This window comes from Ophidiomyces ophidiicola (assembly GCF_022830035.1).
Source record: "Ophidiomyces ophidiicola strain CBS 122913 chromosome Unknown scaffold_23, whole genome shotgun sequence".
Lineage (NCBI taxonomy): Eukaryota > Fungi > Ascomycota > Eurotiomycetes > Onygenales > Onygenaceae > Ophidiomyces > Ophidiomyces ophidiicola.
Window position 1 is genome coordinate 260,265 of NW_026054663.1, and position 27,274 is coordinate 287,538.

At 49.0% G+C, this 27,274-nt stretch overlaps 10 protein-coding genes and 1 non-coding gene across 11 annotated transcripts; 6 read left to right on the forward strand and 5 right to left on the reverse strand.

The window, feature by feature from the left end:
* Positions 1–516: 516 nt before the first annotated feature.
* Positions 517–1,712, forward strand: LOZ57_005095 (uncharacterized protein; the record flags this gene model as incomplete). The annotated part of the gene is made up of 2 exons (XM_049254128.1): positions 517–883; positions 997–1,712. 2 exons carry the CDS (start codon positions 517–519, stop codon positions 1,710–1,712), a joined length of 1,083 nt encoding a protein of 360 aa, XP_049106975.1.
* A 458-nt stretch (positions 1,713–2,170) lies between these two features.
* RPL28 (60S ribosomal protein L28) lies at positions 2,171–2,881 on the reverse strand (the record flags this gene model as incomplete). Its single annotated transcript, XM_049254129.1, has 3 exons — positions 2,171–2,389; positions 2,540–2,738; positions 2,850–2,881. The coding sequence occupies 3 exons, from the start codon at positions 2,879–2,881 to the stop codon at positions 2,171–2,173; spliced, it is 450 nt and encodes a 149-aa protein (XP_049106976.1).
* A 263-nt stretch (positions 2,882–3,144) lies between these two features.
* Positions 3,145–6,185, reverse strand: CHL1 (ATP-dependent DNA helicase chl1; the record flags this gene model as incomplete). The annotated part of the gene is made up of 8 exons (XM_049254130.1): positions 3,145–3,852; positions 3,903–4,073; positions 4,130–4,795; positions 4,856–5,503; positions 5,560–5,723; positions 5,770–5,860; positions 6,011–6,015; positions 6,062–6,185. 8 exons carry the CDS (start codon positions 6,183–6,185, stop codon positions 3,145–3,147), a joined length of 2,577 nt encoding a protein of 858 aa, XP_049106977.1.
* A 366-nt stretch (positions 6,186–6,551) lies between these two features.
* On the reverse strand, positions 6,552–6,662 carry LOZ57_005098. Its single transcript has one exon. It is a non-coding gene; the product is annotated as a tRNA-Arg (tRNA).
* Positions 6,663–7,954: 1,292 nt separating this feature from the next.
* Positions 7,955–10,492, forward strand: LOZ57_005099 (uncharacterized protein; the record flags this gene model as incomplete). Its single annotated transcript, XM_049254131.1, has 5 exons — positions 7,955–8,028; positions 8,107–8,854; positions 8,909–9,028; positions 9,095–10,414; positions 10,481–10,492. The coding sequence occupies 5 exons, from the start codon at positions 7,955–7,957 to the stop codon at positions 10,490–10,492; spliced, it is 2,274 nt and encodes a 757-aa protein (XP_049106978.1).
* A 1,469-nt stretch (positions 10,493–11,961) lies between these two features.
* Positions 11,962–12,450, forward strand: LOZ57_005100 (uncharacterized protein; the record flags this gene model as incomplete). The annotated part of the gene is made up of 1 exon (XM_049254132.1): positions 11,962–12,450. One exon carries the CDS (start codon positions 11,962–11,964, stop codon positions 12,448–12,450), a length of 489 nt encoding a protein of 162 aa, XP_049106979.1.
* A 935-nt stretch (positions 12,451–13,385) lies between these two features.
* Positions 13,386–15,036, forward strand: LOZ57_005101 (uncharacterized protein; the record flags this gene model as incomplete). The annotated part of the gene is made up of 2 exons (XM_049254133.1): positions 13,386–13,427; positions 13,633–15,036. The coding sequence occupies 2 exons, from the start codon at positions 13,386–13,388 to the stop codon at positions 15,034–15,036; spliced, it is 1,446 nt and encodes a 481-aa protein (XP_049106980.1).
* Positions 15,037–16,158: 1,122 nt separating this feature from the next.
* On the reverse strand, positions 16,159–19,220 carry LOZ57_005102 (uncharacterized protein; the record flags this gene model as incomplete). Its single annotated transcript, XM_049254134.1, has 5 exons — positions 16,159–17,193; positions 17,328–18,608; positions 18,667–18,735; positions 18,794–18,956; positions 19,009–19,220. The coding sequence occupies 5 exons, from the start codon at positions 19,218–19,220 to the stop codon at positions 16,159–16,161; spliced, it is 2,760 nt and encodes a 919-aa protein (XP_049106981.1).
* A 529-nt stretch (positions 19,221–19,749) lies between these two features.
* OTU1 (ubiquitin-specific protease otu1) lies at positions 19,750–20,679 on the forward strand (the record flags this gene model as incomplete). Its single annotated transcript, XM_049254135.1, has 1 exon — positions 19,750–20,679. One exon carries the CDS (start codon positions 19,750–19,752, stop codon positions 20,677–20,679), a length of 930 nt encoding a protein of 309 aa, XP_049106982.1.
* Positions 20,680–21,197: 518 nt separating this feature from the next.
* On the forward strand, positions 21,198–22,755 carry LOZ57_005104 (uncharacterized protein; the record flags this gene model as incomplete). Its single annotated transcript, XM_049254136.1, has 5 exons — positions 21,198–21,292; positions 21,354–21,521; positions 21,576–21,645; positions 21,701–21,760; positions 21,814–22,755. 5 exons carry the CDS (start codon positions 21,198–21,200, stop codon positions 22,753–22,755), a joined length of 1,335 nt encoding a protein of 444 aa, XP_049106983.1.
* Positions 22,756–22,952: 197 nt separating this feature from the next.
* cnd1 (condensin complex non-SMC subunit Cnd1) lies at positions 22,953–26,835 on the reverse strand (the record flags this gene model as incomplete). Its single annotated transcript, XM_049254137.1, has 6 exons — positions 22,953–23,123; positions 23,188–25,575; positions 25,637–25,778; positions 25,841–25,964; positions 26,016–26,527; positions 26,600–26,835. The coding sequence occupies 6 exons, from the start codon at positions 26,833–26,835 to the stop codon at positions 22,953–22,955; spliced, it is 3,573 nt and encodes a 1,190-aa protein (XP_049106984.1).
* Positions 26,836–27,274: the final 439 nt, after the last annotated feature.

Genomic DNA, 27,274 nt, shown 5'->3' on the forward strand with positions numbered 1-27,274 from the left:
ACAAGCTTGATTGCTCCGCGCGAGTCATGAGACTCCCCGGTGTTGCGCGGTGTGCTTAAGGTCTCAGTGACTGCCCAGGCGTTGACGGCCACTGAAGGCGCACCTTTCGTTCTTTTACAATCTCAGTCGCTTTGTCTAGCCCATACCCGACGCTTTGGTGTCATTTGATCCGCCCCACGCCCCTCTGCCCTAGACGGAGGCTGAAAGCCAGTCAGTTGACTAACTAGACAGCTCCGACGCTGGGACATCAAAGTGCTTGTTCACCATTTTCTTTGCCCTAGACACGCTTGCCTCGGCCACATCCTTCGGGCCGCGAACCGCAGGATCAGTGACCCGTAAGTTCCAAGCGGGGCCGTGCGAAATATAACCGCGATGGGGTCCCTGAAAAGTAACTATACCTGTCAAAGCACTGAGATTTGATGTGTCTGCGACTACGGCATGCTCAACTCCATTATCTCATCTTCCAGCTAACAGCCTTTAACAGGCTTGGTTAATATGACCCACCCTCTCGACCCTATGGCCAATACCTATGCGATACCCTCGCCGGAAGTGTCAAGGAAAGACTTTGTTATTGGCGGTATATTATGCGCTATCTATGGGCTTGAAGAGCTTCCCCCACAGGGTAGAAATGTCTCTTGCCTGTATCTGCTACACCCTCGAGGAAATACCATGGCAGGCATGGGTGGCATTGCTACATCCGCGGTTGTTGACTGGAATGAAAATCTCCAGCAAGGAAATGTTGCCACAAGCCGGCAGAGTACCGGCTTAATTTCTGTGTGTTTTGACCAGAGAAACCATGGAACAAGGGAAGTGGATAAACTACGGAACGAAGCCTGGAGGCAAGGGAACCCAAATCATGCCCAGGACATGTTCTCAATCTTTAGTATGTTGCCCTTCTTGATTCTCGATTCGAAACGCCCCACCTTCCTCTCAATATAAACACATCAACTTCTTATCGACTGCTTTAGAATTACGTCAGACTAACATCTTATTTAGATGGCACAGCTCGCGATGTCTCACAAATCATGGACATGATACACAGCTACGTGTTTCCGAAAGGAGACCGAACCATTGTCAACAATTTGGTCCTGGGCGTCTCACTAGGCGCCCATGCGGCATGGCACTGCATACTCCACGAGCCACGAATCAAGGCTGCAGTCGTTGTGATCGGATGTCCTGATTATATCAGTCTGATGTCGGACCGAGCCCGCTTATCAAAACTGACTTCATGGAAAACCGGCGATACTCCTGGCTCTCAATTTCTTGGGTCAGAGCATTTTCCTCAAAATCTTGTTGATATGACAAACATCTGGGACCCGGCTGGCCTATTATTTGGCCAAATGAAAGATGCTGCTTTAAATACCCCAATACGACTAGGGCCAGTTCGCGATCCCACCGATAAAGAAAAAAAAGACCTGATACCCATTATGACTCGGTGTTTAGCCGGAAAGAGCATTTTAAATATTGCTGGTGGCTCAGACAAATTAGTCCCATACAGCCGTGGGGAGCCGTTCTTGACGTGGCTGAAAAGAGCCATTGCTCCAGGTGGGTGGTTTGCTGAAGGAAAGGTAACTCTAGAAGATGTTATTTTTGAAGGAGCTGGTCATGAGGTGACTCCGGCCATGATGAAGGAGGCTATTCGTTTTATTAGCGAGACGCTGGCCGCAGGTGAGAGAACACCGAAAACCGGATTCAGTATGTCAAAAATTTGAGAACAGGACGCTGACGAAGAGTATGTGAGACTGTGACGCATCTTGATGTCTTCTCAGGAGCATATCCCGCAGCGGTTTGCTTCATGGCAGTGCCTATAATTATGAACCCCGATTGTCGAATCACAAGTAATAGCAGGTTGATTAGTCCGGCACCAAACTCTACGAATCAACATTGAAGTGAAACAATAGTATCCATTTCACCTATGATGGTATTTATTGAGATCGTAACAAGGTGGGTGCAATTGTATTGCCCCGGCCGTCCTCACAGGCATCAGCATTATGAAAAACATTGGATCCGCACTCAGACAATGCTGTAGTTTAATCGAACCCAACACCGGCTTTTACTCATTTCCCTAGGCCGCTGGAATGATAAAAAAACAAATTCCGGTCTCGAATAAATGGTATTCGGCATATCTCCCATGCGAAAAAAAAAGTCAAGGTCACCTTTCCAAATCCATTTATGCTACCAACTCAACAACACCACCAGCTTCCTTGATCTTACGCTCGGCTTCCTTGCTGACGTAGCGCGCGCGTACAACGACTGGGATCTCTGGAAGTCTGCCCTTGCCTAAGACTTTGGAGTAGCCGAGGGAGAGGAGGTCGAGGACGGGAGCGGTGTCGGGTTTCTGTTTGCTAATGTAGGCCTCACGAGTCTCTGCGGGAACCAAGGACCAGAGCTATAATAGTGAATCGCAAGAATTAGCCCCGTAGTTCTCTTCCATGGAAATCCAACGGATTTCTCCTTTGGCCGGTTTCTTAAGATGTCCCGATGAAGTATTGCTTTTCTATTATTCGCTACCGTCTATCGCTCATATACTGAAACGTACCTTGTCAAGGTTGATCGTGGGCTTCCAGAACTGGTTCTGCGACTTGTGGAAGTATCTCATGCCGACCTTTCCAAAGTAACCTGGATGGTACTTGTCGAGATTGGTTCGGTGGTGATGCTGGCCACCAGCCATACCGCGACCTCCGGGATGCTTTCGATGCTTGCCAATGCGACCATAACCGGCGGAAACGTGGCCACGGCTACAGGAAAGATATAGGTTAGGTATTTCATGTTTGTTCACAATTTTTCTCAAGATGTGCTGAGGTTTCGGGAACCCGAATTGGAGAAACATGGAACCCGGGGGAACTCACTGCTTTCTGGTCTTGGAGAATCTGGTAGGCATCTTGTCGACTGTGCTGGTTCCGACAAGGACGGTTGGCGTTGCGTTGGGCGTTCGACGTGTTGACAATTCGGGCTTCGAGATGTGTGTCAGCACTTTTCGCTTGTAGGGTCAAGCCCTGATATCTTGGCGTCTTTATATCACGTGATGATCCTGTTTCGCCCTGTCGACATCATCTAACTGCTTTCAATGCGACGATGGACTACAGGCAGACAGAAATACTCATAGTACAAGACAAGATAGTCTTGTAGGGTGCGGTACGGATTTTATTTCTCTTGTACAATTTCTACGGCCTTCCCATCAAAAAATGTTCGAAGTTCCTTCAACGTAATTCCCAGAGGGGAAGACACCAGACTCTGTCGAATCCAAGAAGGTAGCTTAGACTGTATTTGCGTCGTTCCATATCGCCGGTCGAGCATGAGGATTGCGGCATAGTCATTCTGATGGCGGATTGCCCTCCCAATACACTGGTTCACCACTCGCATGCAGGAATTCTCATAAAAATCCCTGCTCGCAGCCTTTGCCTTGCTCCTCCTACTCTCTTCTGGCCCGGAAGACCGCTCGTACGCCTTTTTCTCCACATAGCCCATTTTAGCTTGCCATATAGCGCTCCTAATGTTTGGAAATGGCAGGCCAACAATAATAACAGCCCTGCCCAGCCGGTCGGAGAAGTTTATGCCTTCAGAAAGTTTCCCACCCATGACTGATAACAATATAGCGCCCTTTCCCTTATCTATCAGCCCTGCATACGTCTGCAGAATATCTTCGGTATTTGTGACTATTTCTTGAGATTCGTGAAGTATCGGTTTGATCTGCCCAAGAGTCTCGAAAATATTCATTGCAATTGCACTTGATGGTGCAGTTTTCCATAGATTAATAACTCGCTTCAAAAAGTCGTAGCTTGGGAAAAACACTACAACACCATCAGGTATCAATCTACACATTTCAATAATTGTTCGTCCGAGGTCCGCCACCTATTTCAAATTAGCCTCCAAATTCCAGATGCGACATGTATTACATATACCATATCCCGAGAGTTACGTTTTTCAAAGGTAAAGTCGAAATTGCAGCCCTGATGCCCTTGGACAATGGGCCTCGCAATTAGGTTGTTGTTCGGGATCACATGTCCATAGCTGAATGTTCTGAGCTTTTCAGGGGCTAGGTATGAGAAGAGATAGTCGGCATAATCGCTCATCTGTGCGATTGTCAAAGGACAGACAATATCGTCATGGAATTGGCCCCTTGACTTACCGGTGACATTGTTCCCCCAGCCAGGATAACAGCTCTGGCATCCTCCACGACTTCTCGAAAATGGGCAGTCGGGTCCAATAATGTATATTTTAAGGAAACGTCAGACCCTGTCTTTTCAAAAAAGATTCGGCCCTCAGCTGATGGATTCATCAAAGATAAGATAAAAGACTGGACTTGAAACAAAACAGGTACTGTTGTTCTCGGCCCGCGCTGACTGTTGCTAGATAGCTCCGAATGCTCGACGTATCCATCGATCTTTCTAGCTAGTTTGCTTTCATGTAAATAGCGTGAGAGTTTATGCGGATTGATCTGGTCCACCCCTTTTCCGCTCATCAAAAGCGAATGCTCAACAATACCTTCTGCAGCCCCAGTACTAGTGTGAATAGACTGGAGGTAACTGGCCATTGAGCTCAAAAGTCGCATCACTTGCGCAACATACACCCTATTCTTGCCTTTCAGCCGGGTTTTGAATTTCTTTGCATATATAGTAAGTCGTTCGAGAGCCGTCTGAAGTTGTGTAAGGGAGATAGTAACAGAGTAAATGTTGGCAATCACGTCTGAAAGGTTGTGTGCCTCGTCTATGATAATTATATGATCCTTAAGTGAAATATCCAGAGCTTCACGTGCTGACTTCTGAAGAAGTAGTGGGTATGGTAATGTAACAATCTTTTGTAGCAAAGAAATCAGCTCCTGTTACGAATCATAAACTGATACATAGCTACTCACCTCACTATTCTTAATAGCAGAACGAGAGGCATAATATGGGCAGATGTTCATTTGTTTTCCTAACTTCCCGATATCTTCAATATCCTGAACCCTAGCAAGTACATGATCCCGAAAATCGGTAATTACTGCTTCGTTTTCTCTGGATGGTGCATATGGGCATTTTTGGTCAACTTCCGGACGTTGTAAATCAAGGCAACGTTCATTTATGGCTGTGGCATTTCCAAGGCTCCGAACCTTTGGGTTGATACACATGGTCTTTCTTGAACCAAGGGAAATATGTTTTGTGTGCTCTTCTAATTCATTTGTCTGCTGTTTCTTGCCAGTCGGGTATTTCATCTCAGCACATTCTATTTCAGGGGGTATGCTTGCCGGAAGTACGACTCGCTGTAGTTCTCGGGAAAACTGTGATATCTGTGAATGAGTCCTCGAGCAGTAAAAAATTTTGGTCTCATTCTCGTCTTCAAGTTGGTTGTCATTGCTTGCTGAACCCTTTAACTTCTCAAGCAGCGCGAGAGTGGATGCCGAAAGACCGCCATCTTCGTGACTTTCTTGACAATGACTATTTTGGTCATCGCTATTGTAATCTTCAAGCTCAAAAGTTATCATTTCTGACTCTTCCTGTATCTGATGCTGTATGTGATTTGAGCGCTAAGGAGGTATCAGCTTAATAAAACTATGATGGAAACTGCAAGTAAAAACCTCACCCTCCTTTTGAATTGTTGCTCAGATTCGGTTGGTTTCCGGCGCTGAAGCTCTTCCTGATCACGAATACGGGCGAGTCGATCCTCTAGTCGCTTTCGCCTTTCTCGAATATCCTTTCTCTTTTCATTTTTTGAGTGCTCTAGCATCCAACCGGGCTCATCATCCCCTAACAAGTTTTTAGTAACAGGTATCCCGGTGGCAAAGGATCTTACCATCATCGCCACCAGTTTCCTCTAGGAATTCTGAGCGCTTGTGATCACGGAGCCAAGTAAGCGAGCCGCATATTAGGCTAAGAGATTTGCCCTGCGCGATCTTATTAGAATTGCTTTGCACTTCTCAGAACCATAAATACGTGGAGTCCATGGTAAACCAGATTTCAAGGTCACGGTATAAAGGACGCCTCCGTGGAAATGATTCATTAAAATTCCCATTGAAAAAGGTATTATGTCTTACAGTGCCTATGTACGATGTCAGGCATGCCATGCAATTGCTTGGATTTCTTACCAGTTGGGGATTCAAAGATACCGACTTTCCGTTCTTCTATGCACGCGTACAGGGCCCGCATGAACTGAAGTTGGATATCATAGGGGGAATAGGGGTGATTGAAAGTATCGCTCGAAGAATGCATGGCCAGAAGAGAATATTATAAAGCAGATGCTCAAACCCCCAAAGATACCCTTTTCACTTGCTCACAGCTCCGTACTCGACATACAGTTAGTTAGTTAACTATATATCAGTAGTAATAATCGATGAAAGTATTTCAGTTTTGCAGGATGAGAGAAAGGGACGAAAACAGGTCAAAATATGAATGGCCAGTCAAGGGAGCCACTAGATACCATGCATTGCCCAAATACATCTCTGCTGAACAGCCATTTTACCGCCTTCGAACTTTATCGATAATAGTTTGACTGTTAAAAAACAAAGGTAGTACGGAGTAGTAAGAAGTACTAACTAAGTGTAAGGAAATAATAAATAAAGTAAAGAAAAAAAGAAGCACTTCCGGCGGGGCTCGAACCCGCAGCCTTCAGATCTGCTTGTCTTAGTTAAGCGTGCTCAATAATCCGACTCGTAGAAGTCTGACGCGCTACCATTGCGCCACGGAAGCTATCGGGCTTGCGGTTCCGGCCTCATTGACTACCATTTAGCCCATGCACCTTGACTGCTTCGTCACTGCGATGAGAAAATCACCGGCCGTCGATATGGTATAGATGTGAAAGCCTTCAAGGTAGTAAAGGACGACCTACAGCAAATCCCTAAATTACACAAGCAACGTCCACAAAATACGCACCTGGCCTCATCTTGATCAGTGTCATGTAACACGTAGTTCCATAACAAGACGAGACACTGCTGTTAAGTGTATAGGACATGGAGCTGAGTGAGAAGGAGGAGACTCCGCGCCAGAGATCGCCTAAAATTCGCAGAAATCATCTATTAACAAGGCGTGGAAAAGGGTCGAAGGGGGCTGAAGAGACCCCAAGGGAGTTGGTGCAGCGGCATGGGGCATCCGTTGCGAGGCGGAGGCATCTTGGGCGGTTGGCTTCCCCAGCATGGAGCGGGTCTTCGGTGCTTGGTCGGCTGGGGCCGTATCAACAACCAAACCAATCATGCACATCGTACGAGGGTAGGAAGCGACAGCAAGCGGCCAGGGGATGGAGAGTGCATGGAAAGCAGTGGGTGTGCAGGTCTGGGATTGCGGGCTGGCGCTGCAGAGAAGCGCGGGTGAAGCACGTATCATGACAACGCAGACGACGTGTCGAGAGACGGCGCAGGCATCGCCGCCCGCCCGGCCAATCACTCACATGGCATTGGCACGCGGGCGACAACAAGAACAACCTCAACCAAGCGCCAGGACACACCCTGCTGAAACCGCTCGCCCGTCAGGCTTCAGCCCCTCCGGCAGTGTGAAGCCCATGCCACGCCCTCACGGTTACCTAGCCGCCCATCGCTCTGGACGACTATTTTTGGCGATCGAACTGGTGGCTCAGCTAGTTAGTTAGTGCATTCGTTGCTCGTTAGTGAATCTTAAAACTCCTGATGCTCCGTTCCGAAGGCTGCGAGATTGTGGTTCCGTCGATTATCCTTCCCTCTTCCGTGGCCGCGACCAGAAAGCCCCGATCAAATCACGAACTAGTTATTCAATAAAACAAAACAAAGCTTCGCCAGCGACGCGGTCTCTCCTTTCCAGCGCCGTCGCTCGTTGCTATCCATTCCGTTCTCCCTCATTTCAATGCCAACCACCCGAAGCACAACTATTGCCTGTGCAAGGTTGTGGTGAGTCGTATTTTATTTAGTGGGGTTAATTTAGTTAACCAGGGGCTTGAATTTCTCAGCAAGTCTTGGTGATATATTAATCCACTCTCGCCCATGGCTGCGCCTTACGATTCCTCCCGCGCTCGGATGGGAGCGACTTTTTACCCCGGTGCAATCGATGACTACCAGATGCCCGAAGTGATCTCTCCAGCACCCCAAAGGTAGGCCTCGGATGCGCCCTTACCTCCGACCGCCGCGACATTCTAGACCACTATCCCGCTAACCCGCCATCCGAACAGGGTGATGCCCGAAGTTCCTGAGAACATGCAGGATAACCTCGCCCATCTCGAACTCGAAGCCTCTGGGTCGAATCGAATGGCGAACTACTCTGCAGGGCCTCAGAACCAATTCCCAACGCGGGGCTCGTCGATGCAAACCTCACCAGGCAACGGTAATAACGGAGCTTCCTTTGGCAGCCAGTATTCGCAGTCCAACTATGGCGCTCCAACCCTGTCCAGTGACTACGCCGAACGGCCCAACTTTTCACCCTTCCCCGCGCTCCAAAATCCCCCGCCCAATGTGCCCCCAAGCGATGACCAGCGTGAAGCAAACTTGGAGCGGGGTCGGGTCGCGGTGCTCGCCTCCAACGACCCCGAGATGCAACTTGCCTGGGCGCAGGATGCGCTGTCATATGTGGAGGTAGCTATGCAAAACGACCTCCGCAATGCCGTTGTTCAGCCGCGAAGGCCCCAAACTCCGCAGGGTGAACACCAGCTTAAAGTGGATGCCATCAACATTGTCTCCTTTCTTGCTGAACAATCACACCCACGCGCAGAATTTATTCGAGGAATGTGGCTTGAATTTGGAAAATTTGGCTTTCGAATCGACAAAAAGGAGGCTTTCCGGTGTTATCAACGTGCCGCGGAAAAAGGATATGCCAGAGCAGAATACCGGATGGGTATGCAATTTGAAAACTCGAACGAGCCGCTGAAGGCAATTAAACATTATGAGAAAGGTGTGAGCGTTGGAGATTCCGCTTCATACTACGTAAGGACATCTATCCGTAACCTGGCTATTGAATCATTCTAACGCCATCCACAGCGGTTGGGAATGATGATACTTCTAGGACAACATGGCCAACGCCAGGACTACTCTGTAGGGCTAGATCACATTAGATATGCGGCTCAAACATGTGATGAAAACGCTCCCCAGGGCGCCTATGTAAGTATTTCAAACTAAATCCTCCCCTCTGATTACGGGCTAATGCACCCCTCTTTCGAAATTTAGGTCTACGGCATGCTCCTAGCTCGCGAACTTCCACAAGTTGCTGTTCCAGAGGAATATCTATCCTTAGATTTGAATGGCGCTCGCATCAATATCGAGAAAGCTGCATATCACGGGTTTGCAAAAGCTCAAGTGAAGATGGGAGCTGCTTATGAGTTATGTCAACTAGGGTGCGATTTTGACCCCGCTCTATCTTTACACTATAATGCACTGGCAGCACGCCAAGGCGAACCAGAAGCGGAGATGGCAATCAGCAAGTGGTTTCTGTGTGGCCATGAAGGCGTCTTTGAAAAGAACGACGAGATGGCATTTCTCTACGCTAAACGCGCCGCGCAGAATGGCCTACCTACAGCTGAATTTGCTCTTGGATATTTCTATGAAATTGGAATTCACGTACCTGTGGATATTAAAGAAGCTCGCACTTGGTATGCTAAAGCAGCAGCTAGTGGTAACAAAGACGCGACTTCGCGAATCGACAGTATATCAAGATCGAAAACCCTATCAAGAAAGGATCATGAGCGAGTTGCTATCGCACGCATCAAATCTCAATATGCTTCTCATGGGCGACCCCAACAGCAGCGCTATTCTTCCATGCAAGGTGAACGCCCCATCCAGGAAACCTTAGAGATGCCGGACCCCTCAAAGATGTCGATTTCTGGGGACCCAATGGATCCACGTTCATCTGCAGTTCCATACCAAGAGCCTAATTCTCGGTACGGGCGGCCAGGTGCTCCCGGGAATCAATATGGGCCTGATATGCGACCGACATCTGCGTTCGGCATTAACCCCAATATCAGAGCGCAGTCTGTACAAAGCGCCCCTTCTCCTGCCCATCGGATGCCTTCCATGGGACCCCCTCAAGGCTATGGCCCACCCCATCAAAATCCCGGCATGGCAGCACCATATCAAAACAATCAACCCTCTCCATCGCCAAAGTTAGATATTGGATTCTCAGCGCCGCCAGACCCTACTGGTGCTGACCGGAGAAGAAAACTGCAAAGACCTACCAATGCGAGCCCAGCACCACCGCAGTCTGCGCCTCCCCATGGTAGGCAAGGCTTCCCCACAGATCCGCGACAACCACGAGCCCCGTCATCACCTAACCCCGGCGGTCACCCTTCGCAGCCGACGAAACAGTCCACCGGTCATTACCCGGCACGAGGTGACTCTAGGCCGCCTCAACAGTCCCCAGTTTCGAATCCGCCCCCAAGCAACCCAAGCAAATCACCCGCTCAAAAGCCTGCTTCTGGCGGATTACCTGGTAAGGGCCCCAAAACGTTCGAGGAAATGGGAGTTCCTCAAGGAAAAACGGACAGCGAATGCGTGAGTAGTCCAGATTTTGCCTTCAGGTCATGCCTGCTTGTTAACTGTAATGCTAACCTTTTTCAGGTTGTCATGTAACCCACTACTTCTCCTCTTGTCGTACTCGTTTTTCTATTTTTGAATTGCATTATAAGCAAGCTTGTTCGGAGTTATACCATTGCGCTTTGTTCTTCAATTCTGTTGTACTTTGCTTTCGGACATCAGTTTTGACATCCATGCAAAAGTGGTGTACTGGCGTTGGGGATCACACGGGCAAAAAGCAAATATTAAAATTAGGTCCAAGATCTCCGAAACGCGGATTACACACAAAGCATCTCTTTTTCATAGAAATTACGCCCATATATAACACGAGATTAGATTTGAAGTTTTTCGGGACTGACAACATCATGGGGCGAGCGATATTTCCTTTCCCCCCTTTTTCCCCCTCCCACTGTACCGCCGGTTTTCTTCCTTTCTTTCTTTCTCTCTTTCTTTCTTCTTAACATTGATTTAGTAAAATAAGCCATTTATCAGTACTATCACCCGGCAAAACTCCTATCCAAAAGGGATGAGGATTCTATTATAGGTAATTTGAACATATCAAGTAGAATCACCGCTATCAGTAGAGAAATTTAGCGATATTGCCCACTTCATTTTTCGTGTGTTTCTGGGCTCGTTTTGTTGCCTTATTTGCGATATTGATATCGGCAGGTTCGTACAAACCTAGCCAATCAAAACCCGAAGCACTCCGCCGATGCGCCAAGACTACGAGGGCGGAGGATCACTAACCAATAACGCCATGTGATTGGTGCGGGTTTTGTAGAGGCTGCGCAGCCTGCTGATTAAGTCAGAACCTCCTCGAAGGATGAGGTGGATAGTTAATCGGTGACAGCATATCCTCGCACCTTTTAACCCTCTCGAACTGTTGGTCCATCTTCGCAATACCGACCCGTCGAAGTTGTTATGGCACCACGGAAGGAAAAGGCAGAGAAGGGAGAGAAGGTGTCTGCGGAAGATGGTAGTATCACCAGGCCCCCCTCCAATCCAAGCGACGGTGTAATATCTAAACCGTGACGTGGAAACATACGTATTTTCTAACCACAATTCCATTTATCAGGCTGCACCATGATTTTAAAATATCTCCGTATGTAAAATTCTGAGATGACAGAGGTGTATGCTAAACTACCTAACAGGGCAGCAAAAGTGAGTGTGTTGCTGAAGTAACGCCAATAACTTACGACGGCTTGTTGCAAATCTATACTATATTAGCTGACATGAAGCACCTGCTTTTAACATCCAGTCGTCCGTACTCGGTAGGCCAGAGCTTCACTGCATAGATCCATGGAAATCTAACCAGCAGCAGGCAATTGATGTTAGCGCAAACCTCCATAACAAGGTTACCAAATGTATGCAACCGTTATACGCCTCTTAGAAACGTAGCAGTCTAACAGACAGGATTGTGCAGCGTATGCTGCCAAAGCGCTGAAGGAAATGCATGAAAAAAAGCAGGTTGAAGGCAAAATTTCAGGTATTTTTTCCTCTTTAGCAGTATCTAGCGTTGCATCGTCATGGTGCTATGGGTTAATATTCACGTCTTTCAAATACCAGGAAAACAAATTGTATATCATACCATCCAGGATCCAGCAGAAGAAGCCACACCAGAAGAGCTTACAGCCATCGATCGAGAGATAGAGGAAACCAAATCTTACATCGCTTCAGCAAAATCTCAGGAGAAGCTTCTGAAGACACAGCTTGCGACGCTAAATGCGCGGGTATCTACTGCTGAGCTCCGTTATCAAGTTCTTGGCTTGGAAAAAGAGAGAGCCGGAGTGGTGGCTCGACTGGATCCGCTGAAAGCCAGTGCAAAACAGGCTAGGGTTGTTTCTGCAGAGGAGAAAGCCCATGTGGAAAAGGAGTGGAAGACATGGCAGCGAAATGCATCGACGCGGAGAACAATATGCCGCGAGATGTGGATGCGGTGCACCGAGGTGCTGCCTGAGGGCGTTTCGAATAAAGCAGAGTTCTGGGAGTCCTTGGGGCTGGAAGGGAGTCTCTGATCGAAGGCCGTTCCCGGACAGTGTGCGAGGGAATTATTTGGTGTAGTTAGTTAACTAGTGCTCGCATCAGCTGGCTGCTCCGCGGGGAGTCTGGTGACCTTGCCGCTGGCCTCACATAGAGTTAACACAGCCTGACTGATACAATTCACTGTTTCAAAGGCGACGGCTCTAGCCAAGCAACAATAGTTGACTGGCGACGGGCGTGCGAATGTGGCTGGACGGGGGGTTAGTGGACCAGAAGTTGCGCTCATGATCGGCCGCGCGACCGCAGCAGCATGCCGTCATTCACTGCTAGTTGACGACCTATTCGTGGGTTTCAGTTCAGGGGCTCGCGTGCCCGCGGAGGTCAGCTGGTGGGCGGCGTGAAGGCCGGGCCAATTTGTCAGAATGCTCCCCCTCGCCGATAGAATTTTCCCGCCGCGACTGACTTCCACTAGTTAGGTAGGCTAGCTCGCCCAATTGCTGCTCTTCGAACAATCCTGAGAATCGCGGAAGGTTGGTTCGCCCAAGGCTTTTCTCCCGCTGCCCGACTCCCCTCTCCCCTCTCCCTTGCCTGCTGGTCAAGCCTTCTAATTGCCTGTCTCCGCCATGCAGTCCCAGCAGCCTCCTCCTCTTCCTCCGCCGCCGCTCCACGATCCCCGTCACCCCCCTCCGCCTCCGTCTCCTGCTCGCCTCTCCGCCAGTACTCCCCGGCCTCCGAATCGAATGGCCACCGATCCCAGAGCCCGCGCCCCGCTGCCTGTGCCGACCGGCGTGCAGAACGGCCAGCCGCGATCCGTGCCCTCGTTCGACGTGGCCCGCAGCCCACCGAGTGCGCCTCCAAGCAAAAGTAAATTGAATCCTAGCGCTTTGCTGCTGCTGCCTCGGGGTCTCTCGTCGATTGTGCTTTGGCTGACAATTCTCTGCTTGCTATCTCGCGTGCTTAGATACCAAACATGTCCCCTGCAAATTCTTCCGCCAAGGAGCCTGTCAAGCAGGTCCCGCCTGTCCATTCCTTCATTCTACCGACTCGGCTGTCGATTCTGCCCCATGCAAATATTTTACAAAGGTTTTACCCCCCTCTGTGCAACCCCGAGTGCCTCCCAGTGCCAGTGGCGAAACTACCACTAGCGAGCCGGCTATTTAATATCCGCATATGAGCCAGTGAAGATATCTCAAAAGCTAACTTCCTAACTCTCATAGGGTAACTGCAAGTTTGGAGCGAAATGCGCTTTGGCACATATCCTACCCGATGGCCGCCGGGTGAACAGGCCCAACGTAGGCATGGGTGGCGGGGGAAACCTCAACCTGGGCGGCCGTGTTCATTTCCCTCCCTATCACCCGCAGGATTCTGTTCTTGCAAATTCGCTGTTGTCGCAGCAGCAACAGCAGCAGCAGCAGCAGCAGCAAATTAACGGCCATGGCTCTCGACTGTATCCTTACCAAGAGGAAATGCACATGATGCATGACCAGACTTTACCCCCACCACCACCGCAACAGGTATACGGTAACATTCCAATGATCGATGCTGGCTTTGATACCAGCTCGAAATATGGCTCTCCGCCCGAAGATGGTCGGCATGCGATGTCTCCAATTGGTCGTTCTGCGCTGGATGCCCCGCTTCCGGCCTCGTTTGATAGCCAGGGAATATCCTACATTGCCCGCCATGGACCTGTCGCTTCCTCCGTCCCATCGCGATTTGGCTTTGATCTGTCACCGACGCTGTCTCACAAGCCAGATGTACTCCGCAATCTCCATGAGCCCACATTCAGCTCGGATTTGAAGAAATTCTCCACTCTTAGTTGCTCCCCGGTTTTGAGTGGAGATGAAAGTACTACAGCACGCATAATGCACTCCCAGCGTGTATCAAGGCCCAAGATGCTGTCAGCCAGTCTTCCTCGACCAACTGTTCTGGACGACTGGGATGATAATTTTGCCATGGAAGAGGATTACCTGCCTACAAATCTTCATGATGATGTACTAACACCGCAAGAGAAGATGCGCCGACTTTCGCGTACAGAAAGTGACCATCATAGCTTGAGAGATTTGACCGGATTAGGGCTGCCACTCGCTGGAACTACTAAAGTGGGCTCACCTTTGGCATCCAGTCCCTCCCGATTCGGCGCGCTCTTCGCCAAACAACGCCAAAGAAAAGAGGAAGAGGGCCAGTCAGCGCTAGGCCACGTTGGATCACCCCTTCGTGATCCAGCACTCAGCATGCGCTCCAGTCCCGGTATTCGCCCAATAGGCAGCCGTCCTAGCTCAGGAGACATCTCTCCATTTATTTCCAGTCCCAGCCGTCAGTCATCAATGTCAATGATCACACAACAACTGAGTGGCACATCATTACACCCCAGTTCTGCACGCCATGTGTCCGCATCTCGTCTCGATCGCGCCATATCGTCGCCTGTGAGCACCAGCCGGATTGATGAGGAACAGGTAGACTTGGTATTTTCCATGGAAGAAGAGGAGAACAAGCGAAACAATTCTGCCTGGGCCGTAAATAAGGCCGTTGCCGCAGAGGGATCTGCTACTTCTCGAGAGCCCGATACTTCTGCCGCCACTACCTCGACCCCCAAGGACATTGTGTATAAGAAACGCGGTTAGCTTGGCTGACGTTATGTGCGTTACCTGCACCGTACTTAAACTTGAGCTTCGGGGCCCAAATTTACCTGGACACCATTCATCGAAGCCTGTTGTACTTGTTGGACTCAAGTTCCTACATCTACTTTGGTTTCTAGTTTTATCTTCTCTGCTATGCCTTTTTGCTCCCTTTCTTTTGTTTTGGCTAAACTATCAAGGACTATATGACTTTATTGTACCCAGTTCATCCGCTTTTCACTGAAAATGGCTTCTCTCTCTCTTTCCTTTCTCCAAAAGACAAAAAAGAAATGGCGGTCACCCTCTTAATTATTGATCCTGTTGGTTTATTAGCACCATTTCCTGCTGGTCCCTCGTTCAATCGAGCTGTTCACATCTCAGAACATAGCTGGCTTCCTTGACCCGCTTCACACTGCTTTAATCAATCCTCCTACTCCTGCACATACTCCCTGGGCTGCTGAATGCATACTCTCTCCTGTACATTCTGTATGCAAACCTGTCCATGTTGCTTCCCACATTATTTTATATTACTTCTTTTATGTTTGATATTTGTTTTTGCTGCTCCTAAAAGATCAAAAAAAAAGGAGGCGCCTTGGTCGTGGCAAAATAAATTGGGGTTTTTTTCTAGACATTCTTCTTGCTTTATAGCAAGGTAGCATTGGAATATCACACTGGTATTTTGGTTTTGAAAAGAAAGCATCACGATTCCCAGCCGCCGTAACCGGTCATATCTGGTCAACATTAAGCCCAAAGTACTGCGTAATCTCATCCGAATAGACTCCAATCAGGCTTAAAACCCAGCGCCGATATATGCAAGGAGACCTTTTTTACTCTTACAGTTTTGTTTTTTATTAGAAGTACACAATGAAAAATGTTCGAAAAGATTTTCAAATTAAGAAACACAAAAAGGACCGTAGTCTACTCATACAAGCATTTTGTCCACACCGTCCCCAAACGCTGATAAAGAAACGCCTGTTGCCGCTTCATAGGCTGGTCGTAACAATGCAAGAAACAAAAAAAGAAACCTTCCAATATCCACTCGTTCAAGGAAAACAAAGGACGCTTCTTGGAAAACGGAAACACACAGAGCACGTTGGCCTCAGGGGCTGGTGGAGCAGTTCCTAACCCTTAGCCATGCCTTTTCGATGGGTTGGTTAGATACCACCAATGGTCCCTAGTCATAGCGTGCCTAGGGCGTGCTGGAAGTGTCCTGAGGTCGAGCGGTTCGGTCGCGGCTGTGCCCGCTTCCTTTTGCATCTTGGCCTTGGCTTTCTCCTTAGCACTGTTGTGGCCCGCAACGAAAGCGTCAAGGATCTCTATTTCCCTCTCGTGCCGCTTCACAAAATCACTCTCGATTTCGCTATGGAGGGGCAGTGCCGTGTTCACTTGCTCCGTATCTTCCCGTTTGACAGTAGGGGATCCCTCTTTGATGGGCATTTCTTGATTTCCATCTGATTTCCGACGAATTTCCCCCTCTGCGCGGGCCTTCTGACGTTCAAGAATCCTCTTGCGTTCCCGGTTAATGACCGCTTGACGTCTAGCTTTTGCTGCGAGGTGCTCAGCGGAGTGCGCGAGTGGTGTTGCCTGGCCGTCCACGATATCAAGTGGAGGTGTACTGAAAAAAATCACGCGACCCCTTGCGTCGCGCTGAAATCGTGAACGTATATCTTCTGGTATTGCGCTGTTCATCTCCTCGCGTAAGGTGATAAACTCTGGAAGTTTGGGGGCGTTCGGGTTAATAGCTTGTTGCATAGGCGATTGCGGCTGCGGAAGACGGCTAGGAGCAAAATGTGGGAAGCTTTGCGGCATCGCGTAGGGCTGAGAAGGGGATTGTTGATATGCGGTAGCGCTAATAGGAGGTTGAGCGGCTTGAAGATGCGGTACTGACTGATACTGAGGAATAACTGGGCTAGGCGCATGGTAACTCGGCTGGGCTCGTGAAGGCATCATCGACATTGGTGTTGCAGGTTGCAGCTGAGGAGTCTGAGCCGACGATTGGCCTGATGGTGCAAAGTTGGCTGGGCCCAATCGGGGATCGCGTCTCCCATCGACATTGGGGTGGTGATTTTGCTGATTTGCGGACATAGGTCTTGGGGGTATAGTTGGTGGCCGTTGAACTGGCTGTGGAGGAGGTGGCGGCGTTGGCTCGGGAGGGGGAGACTCCTTTTTAATATGTCAGAAATGAATTGTGGGGTGATGGATAGAAGACAACGCAATCTTGTATGCCAGAGCTAAGAAGATAATAGGCTAAGGAAGTGCAACAGGATTAAGCAAGAATAAAGAAAGGTTTTACTTACGTTCTCATCACGGGGTCTACAATGAACAGCCCCGATTATTGGAGGCGCGTTTTCAACTCCCCAGGTAGGTTTTGGCAAATCGTCTGTATCCTTTGCATCTGCTGGTAGTAAGTGTTTGATTGGGCTCGGAACTTTCCTAATCTTGCGTGGTCCATCAAATAAATCCATTTCGTAGTCTTTTTCTCGGACCTCATCCGGAAGACAGCTGGCCCAAGTTTTGATCTTGTTCAGCTTGTGTTTCTCCTCGTTATACCGAGCCTCGCAAACATAAACTTGTTTGTCCACGGGAAACCCTCTTGGTCGCCCACGATTGAAGCGCGTAAAAAACATCACAAAGCACCGGTCCATCACCTCTTCAATGCGGTGGTCTCGATACTGGCCCGTCTTCATCACTTCATTAGGCAAAAAGTGCTTGTCGACACGGTGCACTGTTTGCTCTGGTCGATAATACCAGCAAGCATTAACCCACTTCTGGTCATCTGCATCCTGCCAAGTTCGATAGACCTGTGCAATTATGGGTTTTTCTGGGTCATTGGCATTCTGTATGTGAACCCAATCGCCGACTCTCCAAATCTCGTCCTTGTAGGAAATCCCATTTGGAAGCGGGAGTCGGCCATCTTCCATGATATAGTCACTATCTGGCTTCTTTTTCTCTTGATCGGCAAGCTTGTGAGCTTCCACTTGCAGTTCCTCAGCATCCAAATACAGTTGGCTGTCTGACTGGTTGTATGCCTTCGCGTTATTGAACATAACATCGATGTCTCTCATGAAATGGTCCACCGAGGCATACTTCTTCCGCTTAGATTTGCGTTTGATAATATCTACTGCCATGGGCTCCTTGATTTCCGTGTAGTAGTCAGGGTACGCAGCTTTATCTGGGAGCTTTTCAAAGTGCCGAATCCGGAGGCCTCCTTCAGGGTCTCTTGGTTTTCGAATTCCTTTCAGTACTGCTTTTATTCTTGCCTCCATAGGTGTATCAACTCGAGGGGGCCGTCCTCTTTTCTTTCGCAGTGCTGGGTCCATACTTTTGCGGTAATCATCTTTATTTCCACCACGTCTCGAGGACTGGCTTCCCCGTCGGGCGCGTTTGCGTCTACGACGGCCTTCCTCGTCACTGTCATCGGCTTCCTCATCGTCCTCATCATCTTCTTCATCGTCATCCTCTTCATCCACGGGAAGTGGATCGGCATCCGGAATCTCTCCCAGATCGGGCAACTCTGCGTCCTCTGGGGGAACAATGCCTTTGTCGCTCAGTTTTTGGAATTCAGCGATTAATACAGCCTAAAGACCCAGCATTAGTAAAAAGCAGATGTCATGGACGCAAGAGAAGGTGTCAAACTTTAATGATGAGAGCATCTTCGTAAGCTTGCGATTTGGGTCGATTATATGTCTGTGCATTGTGAGGAATCTTGAGAGGTCTAGTGTTAGCATATGATATGAAGAAGACGGAAGAGCCGGTGCCATACCAAAGCGCAATCCCTGACGAACTCTGGAAAGGTCTTATATACTCGGCTTCGAGTCTTTTGCTTCAAGACGCTCAAGGCCATGGGTTCTTTAATGACATCATAATAATCGGGGACATTTCGCTTGTTCACGCTACGCTGGAACAGTTTCGTCGGGTCATGGCCGCTGTCCTGGTGTCAGTGGGAGTCATGTTCCAGAAAGTCGGGGGCTCACATACTCGGGCTCACGGTACTCGTAGATTGCGAGGATCAGGTCGAACATGGCTTTCCATTGTTCCTCGGTGATTTGACTGGGTTCTTCATTCGGCTTTGCGTCCAGGTCGCCCGATACCCCCGCAGCATGGCGCAGCCCAGCAGCCAGGGCCGGCTGCTCAACGTGTTGCGACGTCGGACTGGCTTGATTCGCGGGTCCAGAGCTAGCCTCCGTCATTGCTGAAAAAAGCTGCAACGGGCGATGCGGTGTCTGGAGGGAGCAAACCAGCCACTGGTGACCAAACAGCAGTACCAGAACAGGTATTGATGCCCGCACTACAGCAGCAAGGAGCAGATTCCACGCGTGAAGAAAAGAGTGATATTATTATTCTTCTTGCACTGAGTGAACAAAACGCGTTCCAATCCAGAGAGCTCTCACGTGAACTCCCACTAGAAGGGTTAACATGGGGAGCGGGATTATCGTTGTTCCCCGCCGGGGCGCCTAGTTATCCATTGCGCACAGTGAGCATGCCATTCGGGCATATCAAGCCATCAAGAGAGAAATGAACCCCCGGCCACGCTACAATCTGTTTAAATACCCCCGCAGTCCCATCCAGACTCTGCAGCGTAGTAGATCTGCACTGTACGTTAGTTAGTTAGCTACATCGTTAACTAGTTGGCCCAGCGCGCGGAGAAGATCAACGCAGAATCTACCGCCAGGTCACTGCATAACTAGTCCGCGGCGACGTTATATTCTTCCCGAGGAGATGCGGATTCGAATTCGGGGCCCGACGGGCCAGTCCACGATCTCTCTGGCAGACACGGCGACGGTCGAGGACCTGCTGGTTCAGATCGAAGCCAGCACGGCGTTGACTGATTTTGATCTGAAATACGGCTACCCGCCGACACCACTGTCGCTGGCGCATCTCAGCCGGCACACGCCCATCGCAGACATCGGCGTAGCCCTCGACGGCGAACAGCTGATGGTCGTCGGCAAAGACGCTGCGGTCGCTGGCGCGCCCCCGGCGCAGAGTGCGCCCGACGAGCCACCAGAGATCGCGTCGCCTGAGCACGGCGGCACGGTGGTGCTGCGGGTGATGCCGGACGACAACTCGTGCCTCTTCCGGGCGGTGGGCAACGCTGTGCTGGGGGCGATGGACGCGGTGACGGAGCTGCGGTCGGTAGTCGCGCAGACGATCCAGGACCAGCCCGAGACGTACTCGCCGGCGGTGCTTGAGCGGCCGCGCGACGAGTACTGCCGCTGGATCCAGACGGCGGACGCGTGGGGCGGCGGCATCGAGCTGAGCATCCTGAGCAAGCACTTCGACGTCGAGATCTGCTCCATCGACGTGCAGACGCTGCGCGTGGACCGCTTCAACGACGGCCGGCCGACGCGGTGCATCGTGGTGTACTCGGGCATCCACTACGACGGGGTCGCGCTGTCGCCGTCCGCGCCGCCGTTCACGCGCGCGCACGCGCCGCCCGAGTGCGACACCCGCATCTTCGACACCGCCGATGCCGCTGTGCTGGAGCGCGCGCGGGCGCTGTGCCGTGTGCTGCAGCAGCGGCACTACTATACCGACACGGCGGGCTTTCGCGTGCAGTGCCAGGCGTGCGGCGGCCGGTTCGTGGGGGAGCAGGGTGCCGCCGCCCACGCCGCGGCGACGGGGCACTACGACTTTGGCGAGGCCGACTGAGCGGGCATCGATACTACATAGTTACCTCCCGGGGTACCTAGTAACTCGGGAGCTGGCGAGCTGGCTGTCTGGTGGCCCTACCTAGTTAATAATCCCCGCCGGCACGCTCGAAAGCTCCCGTGCCGGCGTGATTGGGCGCGACCAGGGCCTGCAGCCCATCGCATAGTTCGTTAGTTAACTAAATAGCCAGATCGTCGTGATCGCGGATGCATAGTTATCAACTAGTCAGCCCGGGATGCCCGTGCCTCCATCTCTCCCGCCGCGACTGTGGGGGGCCGCCTGGTTTGCGTCCAACTGCAGCGATCAAGCCTCGCGCCGGCGCAGCGCTCGTCCAACGGTTGCGGGTGGTGCGGGCTAGAACATGGCTACATACATAGGTAAAAAAGACTTTCCGGCGTTCCCATGGTTCCATCGAACTCTGCTTCCTGAGACCATCATCGAGTCCATGATAAATACCGGCGATACCTAACCACCACTCCCAGACCCAGACCTGTTCTCCCTCGCAGCCAGCATCCAGCATGTCGTACGACAGTACGCTTGACGGGATTGATCACTCGAAACCGGCGTCTGAAGACCCCTCGCGCTTACGGACCTTCTTCTCGATCTTGCGCAGGTATGCCTCCGTCCCACGCCATCGGAGTATTGCATGGCTAAACCCACCCAACCTCCACCAGGTTCATTGGTGTCACAGATATTGCCACCGCTCGTTTCTCTCTGCCTGCCCAGCTCCTTGAGCCCACTCCCAATCTAGGTCCGTCACATCCCCCCAAACACCAGAAAGCGTGGCTGAACCGTGGTATAGAATACTGGAATTACCTTGATCGCCCGGAGAATTTCATCAGGTATTTCAGAATGTGACAGGCTCTACGCTAGAAGCGGTGTCTGACTTATTACAGCATCGGAAAGTCTGACGATGAACTCGGTCGTATGCTAGAAGTGCTGAGATTTTGGTTCACAAAAGATGTGGTAAGTGGCGATGGCGCCTTCGTTAGCGGGCCCGATTGCTAAAAGGACTACCCAGAGATACGTAAAAGGCAAGCCCTGTAAGCCATATAACTCAGTCCTGGGGGAATTTTTCAGGGTTCGTCATGCCGTTGCACACGAGACAAACGCCATTGCTAATTTTACCTGTAGTGTCACTGGGAGGCAGAAGACTGTCAACCATCAGTTTCTCCAGATTCCATCGAAGACAGTGCTTCTGCTGGTATTCAGGCGGCCAGCAATGATGAAAAAGTGAGAGTATCGTTTATCACTGAACAAACATCACATCACCCACCAGTATCTGCCTTTTACATTAACTGCCCACAACGAGGCATCTCCGCTCGTGGCTTCGATCAGATTACCGCAAAGTTCAGTGGCACTAGTATCCGGATCGCTCCAGGCCAGCACAATCTGGGCATTTTCTTGAACTTAGATAGGCGAGGCAACGAAGAGTATCAACTCACACATCCCGCTGCACATATCGGCGGGTGGCTAAGAGGGTCTTTGTCGATATCTGTTTCAGATGCTTGCTATGTAACTTGTGCCAAAACCAGGATCAAGGTGATTCTGCAGTACCTCGAAGATAGCTGGCTTGGTAAGGCACACTATCGCGTGGCTGGGCTCATCTTTCGATACGACCCCGAGAATGACGACAAGACGAAAATAAAAGAAGTCCCCGAGGACGATATTCTTGCCAGGATCGAAGGCAGCTGGCACGAACAGGTATATTACACCCTAGCTAGCTCTTTAGAGCGCCGCCTCCTCGTTGATATCACGCCCCTTCACCCTGCTTCTAAGATCGTTCCCCCAGAAAACCACCAGCTACCCAATGAATCCCGGAAGTGCTGGTCTGAGGTCACCATGGCGATCCACTCCAAACAATACAACCTAGCGACACAGCGAAAACATGAACTTGAAGAGCGCCAAAGGGTAAAAGCCGCAATTCGGATGGAGAAGAACCATGAATGGCAGCCTCGCTTTTTCAACCTCCCCTTTGATCCATCCGGAAAACCAGAGCTGACTGATGACGGTAGAAAGGCCTTGGAGAAGCTCCATAATGGAGATTATACGCTGGAGGAGAAAGAAATAGCCTAATTTAATTACTAATCGCGCCAAGCGCTCTCTAGAGTAATGAATAAATATTAATTCGCAACACAATCTAATTTTACATACAAATAGCTATCTAGAATGGTCATTATCTGAAATTTCACACACACAAGGCAATGTCTAGAGATACATGTAAAAACCCTATTGTCAAATGCTCTGAAACTAAAAAACTGATGTTCAGAATCTCATGCTGTGGCTTGCACGAATTTAAAGCCTGCATTAACTGTTTTTGTGATGTCGTCATTTTTGTGTGACAGTAAACTGAGGGCGTAGACCACATCATTCCACTGTTTTTCAGTTTCACACCTAGGAAGTCGAGCTGCCAACTTGTCCGCCAGCTGTTTGGCGTGCTTATCCTACTTCAAACTCAGCCACGATTCTTGAAGAAAGTCAAAGCAAATTATTGCCGAGGCCACTCACCTTTTCCACAAACCCAGCTAAGAACTTCAGTATTCTCTTCAATGAGTCTCCATCTAGGTTAGTTTCTGCGCTGAGAAGGCTAAAAATGTCGACAAAGTGATTGTATACGGCATTGTCCTTAGTGGCAAGCTCTGTGAAAAACATCCGTGCAAGATCCGCAATCTTCTTATCTTCATCCTCTAAACATTTAGCCATTTCACCAAGTTGGCCTTTTACTTTGACCTGACCCGCAAGTATCAAAAATGTCAAAGTCATCAAGCATGTCCGTTTGACTGACGCATCAATATCATTCAACCGACGATATAGAAAATCCGTATTTTCATCGATAAGGTGGTTGAAGCAAACAGCCATGTCACCGAGAGCGATGACGGCGTTGCTTCGAACAATAGGGTCGTCGGATCGCTCCATGATTGTAATTAAGAGGGGTAGGTTTTTCTCGCAATACTCACTGGAGATACACATCAGTTTCGCCATGCAGATGGTTGCGGCGGCTTGAAGATTTCGATCAGAGTATGAATTGTTGTTCGCACATATCTCCGTTACCAGGGGCCCAAAGTTGCTGAGCAGGGATTTGCCACCAAAAAGTAACTCTCTCTCTCGGATATGTGCCATTGCTTCGGTAAAATCGTCCTCGGTAGTACCTCCAATAAGGTCTAGTTCGTCGTTGTCTGTGGTTTCGGGCTGGTCTTGAGAGAGCGGGTTAGTAACTTTTTTTTTTTCATTCTCTGCTTTCCTGCGTTTAAATTCCAGTTCGCACAGCTCAAGATGAACAATTTGTTTAATGGCGATGTGGCCGACGATAAAAAGCAGTTGAGATAGCCCAACAGGTTTTGATTTATGTGACAAAGTCGTTTCTTCATTTTCGGGAGTATGAGGTCTTATATTACTACTAAAACCTGACGGTGAATGGTGAATATCTTTATGAGGTTGAAAAACGGATTTTGTTTTTCTTCGAATGACATCAGAGCAAAGCGAATCAGGGTGTTTGGCAAGTGCATATATCGCATTTATTGCCTGCTCGGCGACACCGAACCACTCTTTGCTTTCCGAAACGATCTCCGTAATCGCTGCTAGGTTCAATAAAACTCCGTGATCATTAGACAGTTTCGGAAAAGTAATATCCTTCGCTTTTGCCTGACGTCCAGGATTCATTCTTTGAAGTGCGATGCAGGTATATTTAGCCAAAACAAGGTCGGTTCTGCCGAAAGTACCCAACCCAATTCGTAACATCGCTTCCATTTCTTTCACGACAATTTCAGGATCTGATAATGCTAGCATCCCAAGAACAATTATGGAACCCCTCCTTTGTGTCCGTGAAATCTCTCGTTTTTGTACGCAGTATACTTGCCACAGTTTAGAAATCACTGGTTCTGGGACGTGACCAACCTTCATCATCATACTCAAAAGCTGCTCTAAGGATGTGAGCTCAGCTGGGGTGGCACCAAAAGTTAAACTTATCATATTTCGGGCAATATAGTTGGAAGCATCGTTTGGACTGAAAGAGCCAGGAGCGTCGAAGAAAAGACCTTTATAGCAGTCAATAAGATGACTTTGAACACCTTTACCCTCGTCGCTGTTCCCTTTAGTCCAAATCAAGCGCAACATTCGTCGAATTCCTGGGCGTGCGGTTTCAATTTTGTATGCATCTAGAATCACAAAAAAATCCATTGCTTCAATGACCTCACTCTTGTTCCGCGAAGAAAGTAGTTGTACAACCACCTGAGATGCAGAGTGAAGAACTTCAATAAAACGAATTGCCTCGAGGTAGTATTTCCTAGTTAATTGTAGCCGTGCTATTATTTCCGAAGTTGCTGCCTCTTCTTGTGCCTTCTTGATTGACTCGACTTTCTGTTCCCCGGTCACTTGCGGTATCTTGGAAGGAGATTCGTCTGCTAGTTGAGTCGCATCGTCCAACAACTGACTATCAAGATGCCCACTATCGAGGCCTACCTCAGCTAGCATAGGGGTTTCCGGAGGTGGTTTCAGAGTAGTCAACTCGAAATCCACAGCCTCGAGCCTTGCTTCCCATTCTTTAAACGATAGCTGGCCACCGTGCATGACACTGAACGGATGCGATGAAACAAGTTTGGCCAGCAGCTTTATCGCATTCCTACGAACATGACTGCTTCGATCCTCTAGACTCCTTAAGGCTAGCTCTGCAGCAGCTTGGCGTCGTTTTGGAAACTTCTGGTCTAAGTCGCAAAGCCTCATGTATACCTGTATTGCACGAGATCGACAAAAAGGGTTCACGTCAAGGAATCGCTCCTCCAACACATCAAAGAATGAGTTGATTTGGGATTTTGCGCTTTCGCTTCTTTCATCTTGTTTACTCAAATCGGCGATCAGATTACCACAAACTTCAATGACTGCACATCGTAGTGTATAAGCCTATAAAAAATGGCCAAGGTTAGGATATGAACCATAAACCTTGAGAAAACAGTATATCTACCTCACTATCAAGCTGTTTGGCTATTAGAGTCATCTGCTTGATGATCAAACGTGGCGCCAACTCTGACAGCTTCGTAATAAATATTGATACGGATTTCGGTCCTTTGGTATCATTAGGATTGAATTCTTTATTTCCTAGTTCCCTGTGGGAGCCCTTGTAAGAAATTGTCCATTTTTGATGCTAGAGGTCGTTAATCAAGTATACCTTAGGATTTCGTCTGATAGCTGCGGGTAATCGTATTGATCTGCAAGAATGTGCAAAAATTCAGCCATCGGTTCTGAAAGATGTTCAAAATATGTAAGACTCTGAACAATCGATGTTTGTGCACCTATTGCTACCTAATTAGCATTAATCGAGACACAAGATTAAGGAGCCATACCAAAGCCATGACCATGGTGCTTGACAGCAATGCATAAAACCTTAAATGCATGCATCCGAATATTCATACTCTTCACTCGTTGCTCACTCTCAAGAACAAGATATATGGAGCGTGTAAAGAGGTTCACAAATGTATCCCGGTCTGAAGTGGTCATAAATATTTTACTCAGTTTGAGCTTCAGTACCTTGCACATGGTCTCCATGGCTATTTGTAACTGGGCCCCTGAGTCCCAGGTGGTTTCCTTTGCCCCTGGCTTTGATTTTGAAGACTTTCCGGCCCCTCGCCTGGCAGATGCAGTAGATGCAGGCTTTTCAGCGATCTTAGCCTCCACGGAAGACACGGCCCACTGTAACAAAAAAGCGTACATTTCAAGGAGCTGTTTATGATGGGGAATGAGGTCGGTTTCATCTGATTCAAGGTCATTATGGGCAGCGTCTGCTTCAACAGCTAGACCAGATACTATAAGATCCAAAATTTTACTGAGAGACTGCGTTGACAGCACGGAACAAGATCTAAATATATATGAGTTAGAACTTTGCCCTAGTTGGGAATAATCTTGCAGATTATGGAAAGTAGGTTCACACTTAAGTAGACATTGTAATGAGTCAAAGAAACCATTTCTTAGCAGCCCATCTGGGAGCTCTGCCACTGCGTCGACGATTGGATCCAAGACTTGGTCCACTAAGGGTAAGGTTAGTAAGTCAGAATCCGTTTCACAGTCGAGGAGCTCTGGGGCGGCGTCTGGAGTAAGAACAGAAGCAGGGTCACTGAGGTAATATTTTAAAGACTGGTTGACATCAAAAGTTAATAAACCGTCCATTGTTCTTAAAGGTAATATAAATCCATAAGTGGGATTCTCAAGGGCTTGAATTCGAGCATGGACATGGACGTTGGGTATATCCCGCATTTGTTTGTGTCAACATCTTGTTTAGTTACCTCATCAACCTCAGACGCGTGTTGTTAAGGTTCTTTAGCGCAAGGCTAGTTAGTATGTTAAGCTAACCCATCTGGGGAATTCAGTCAGAATCTGACCAGCCCTCATTGAAGCGAGTTTTTGGATTTGTTTCAGAGACTCAGAAATCATCATATAAATTTGAGAATTGTGAATTAAATTAGTATTTTGCATATAAAATTTACTGCTCTGAGGTAGTCTGACAGCTGAATTTAGACTGACCGCAGGGATCCCTATAAGAATCTACCAGGGACAAAGGTTAGAGAACAGTACAACTCATTTTGTCCCATTTCTCTGTCAACATTTG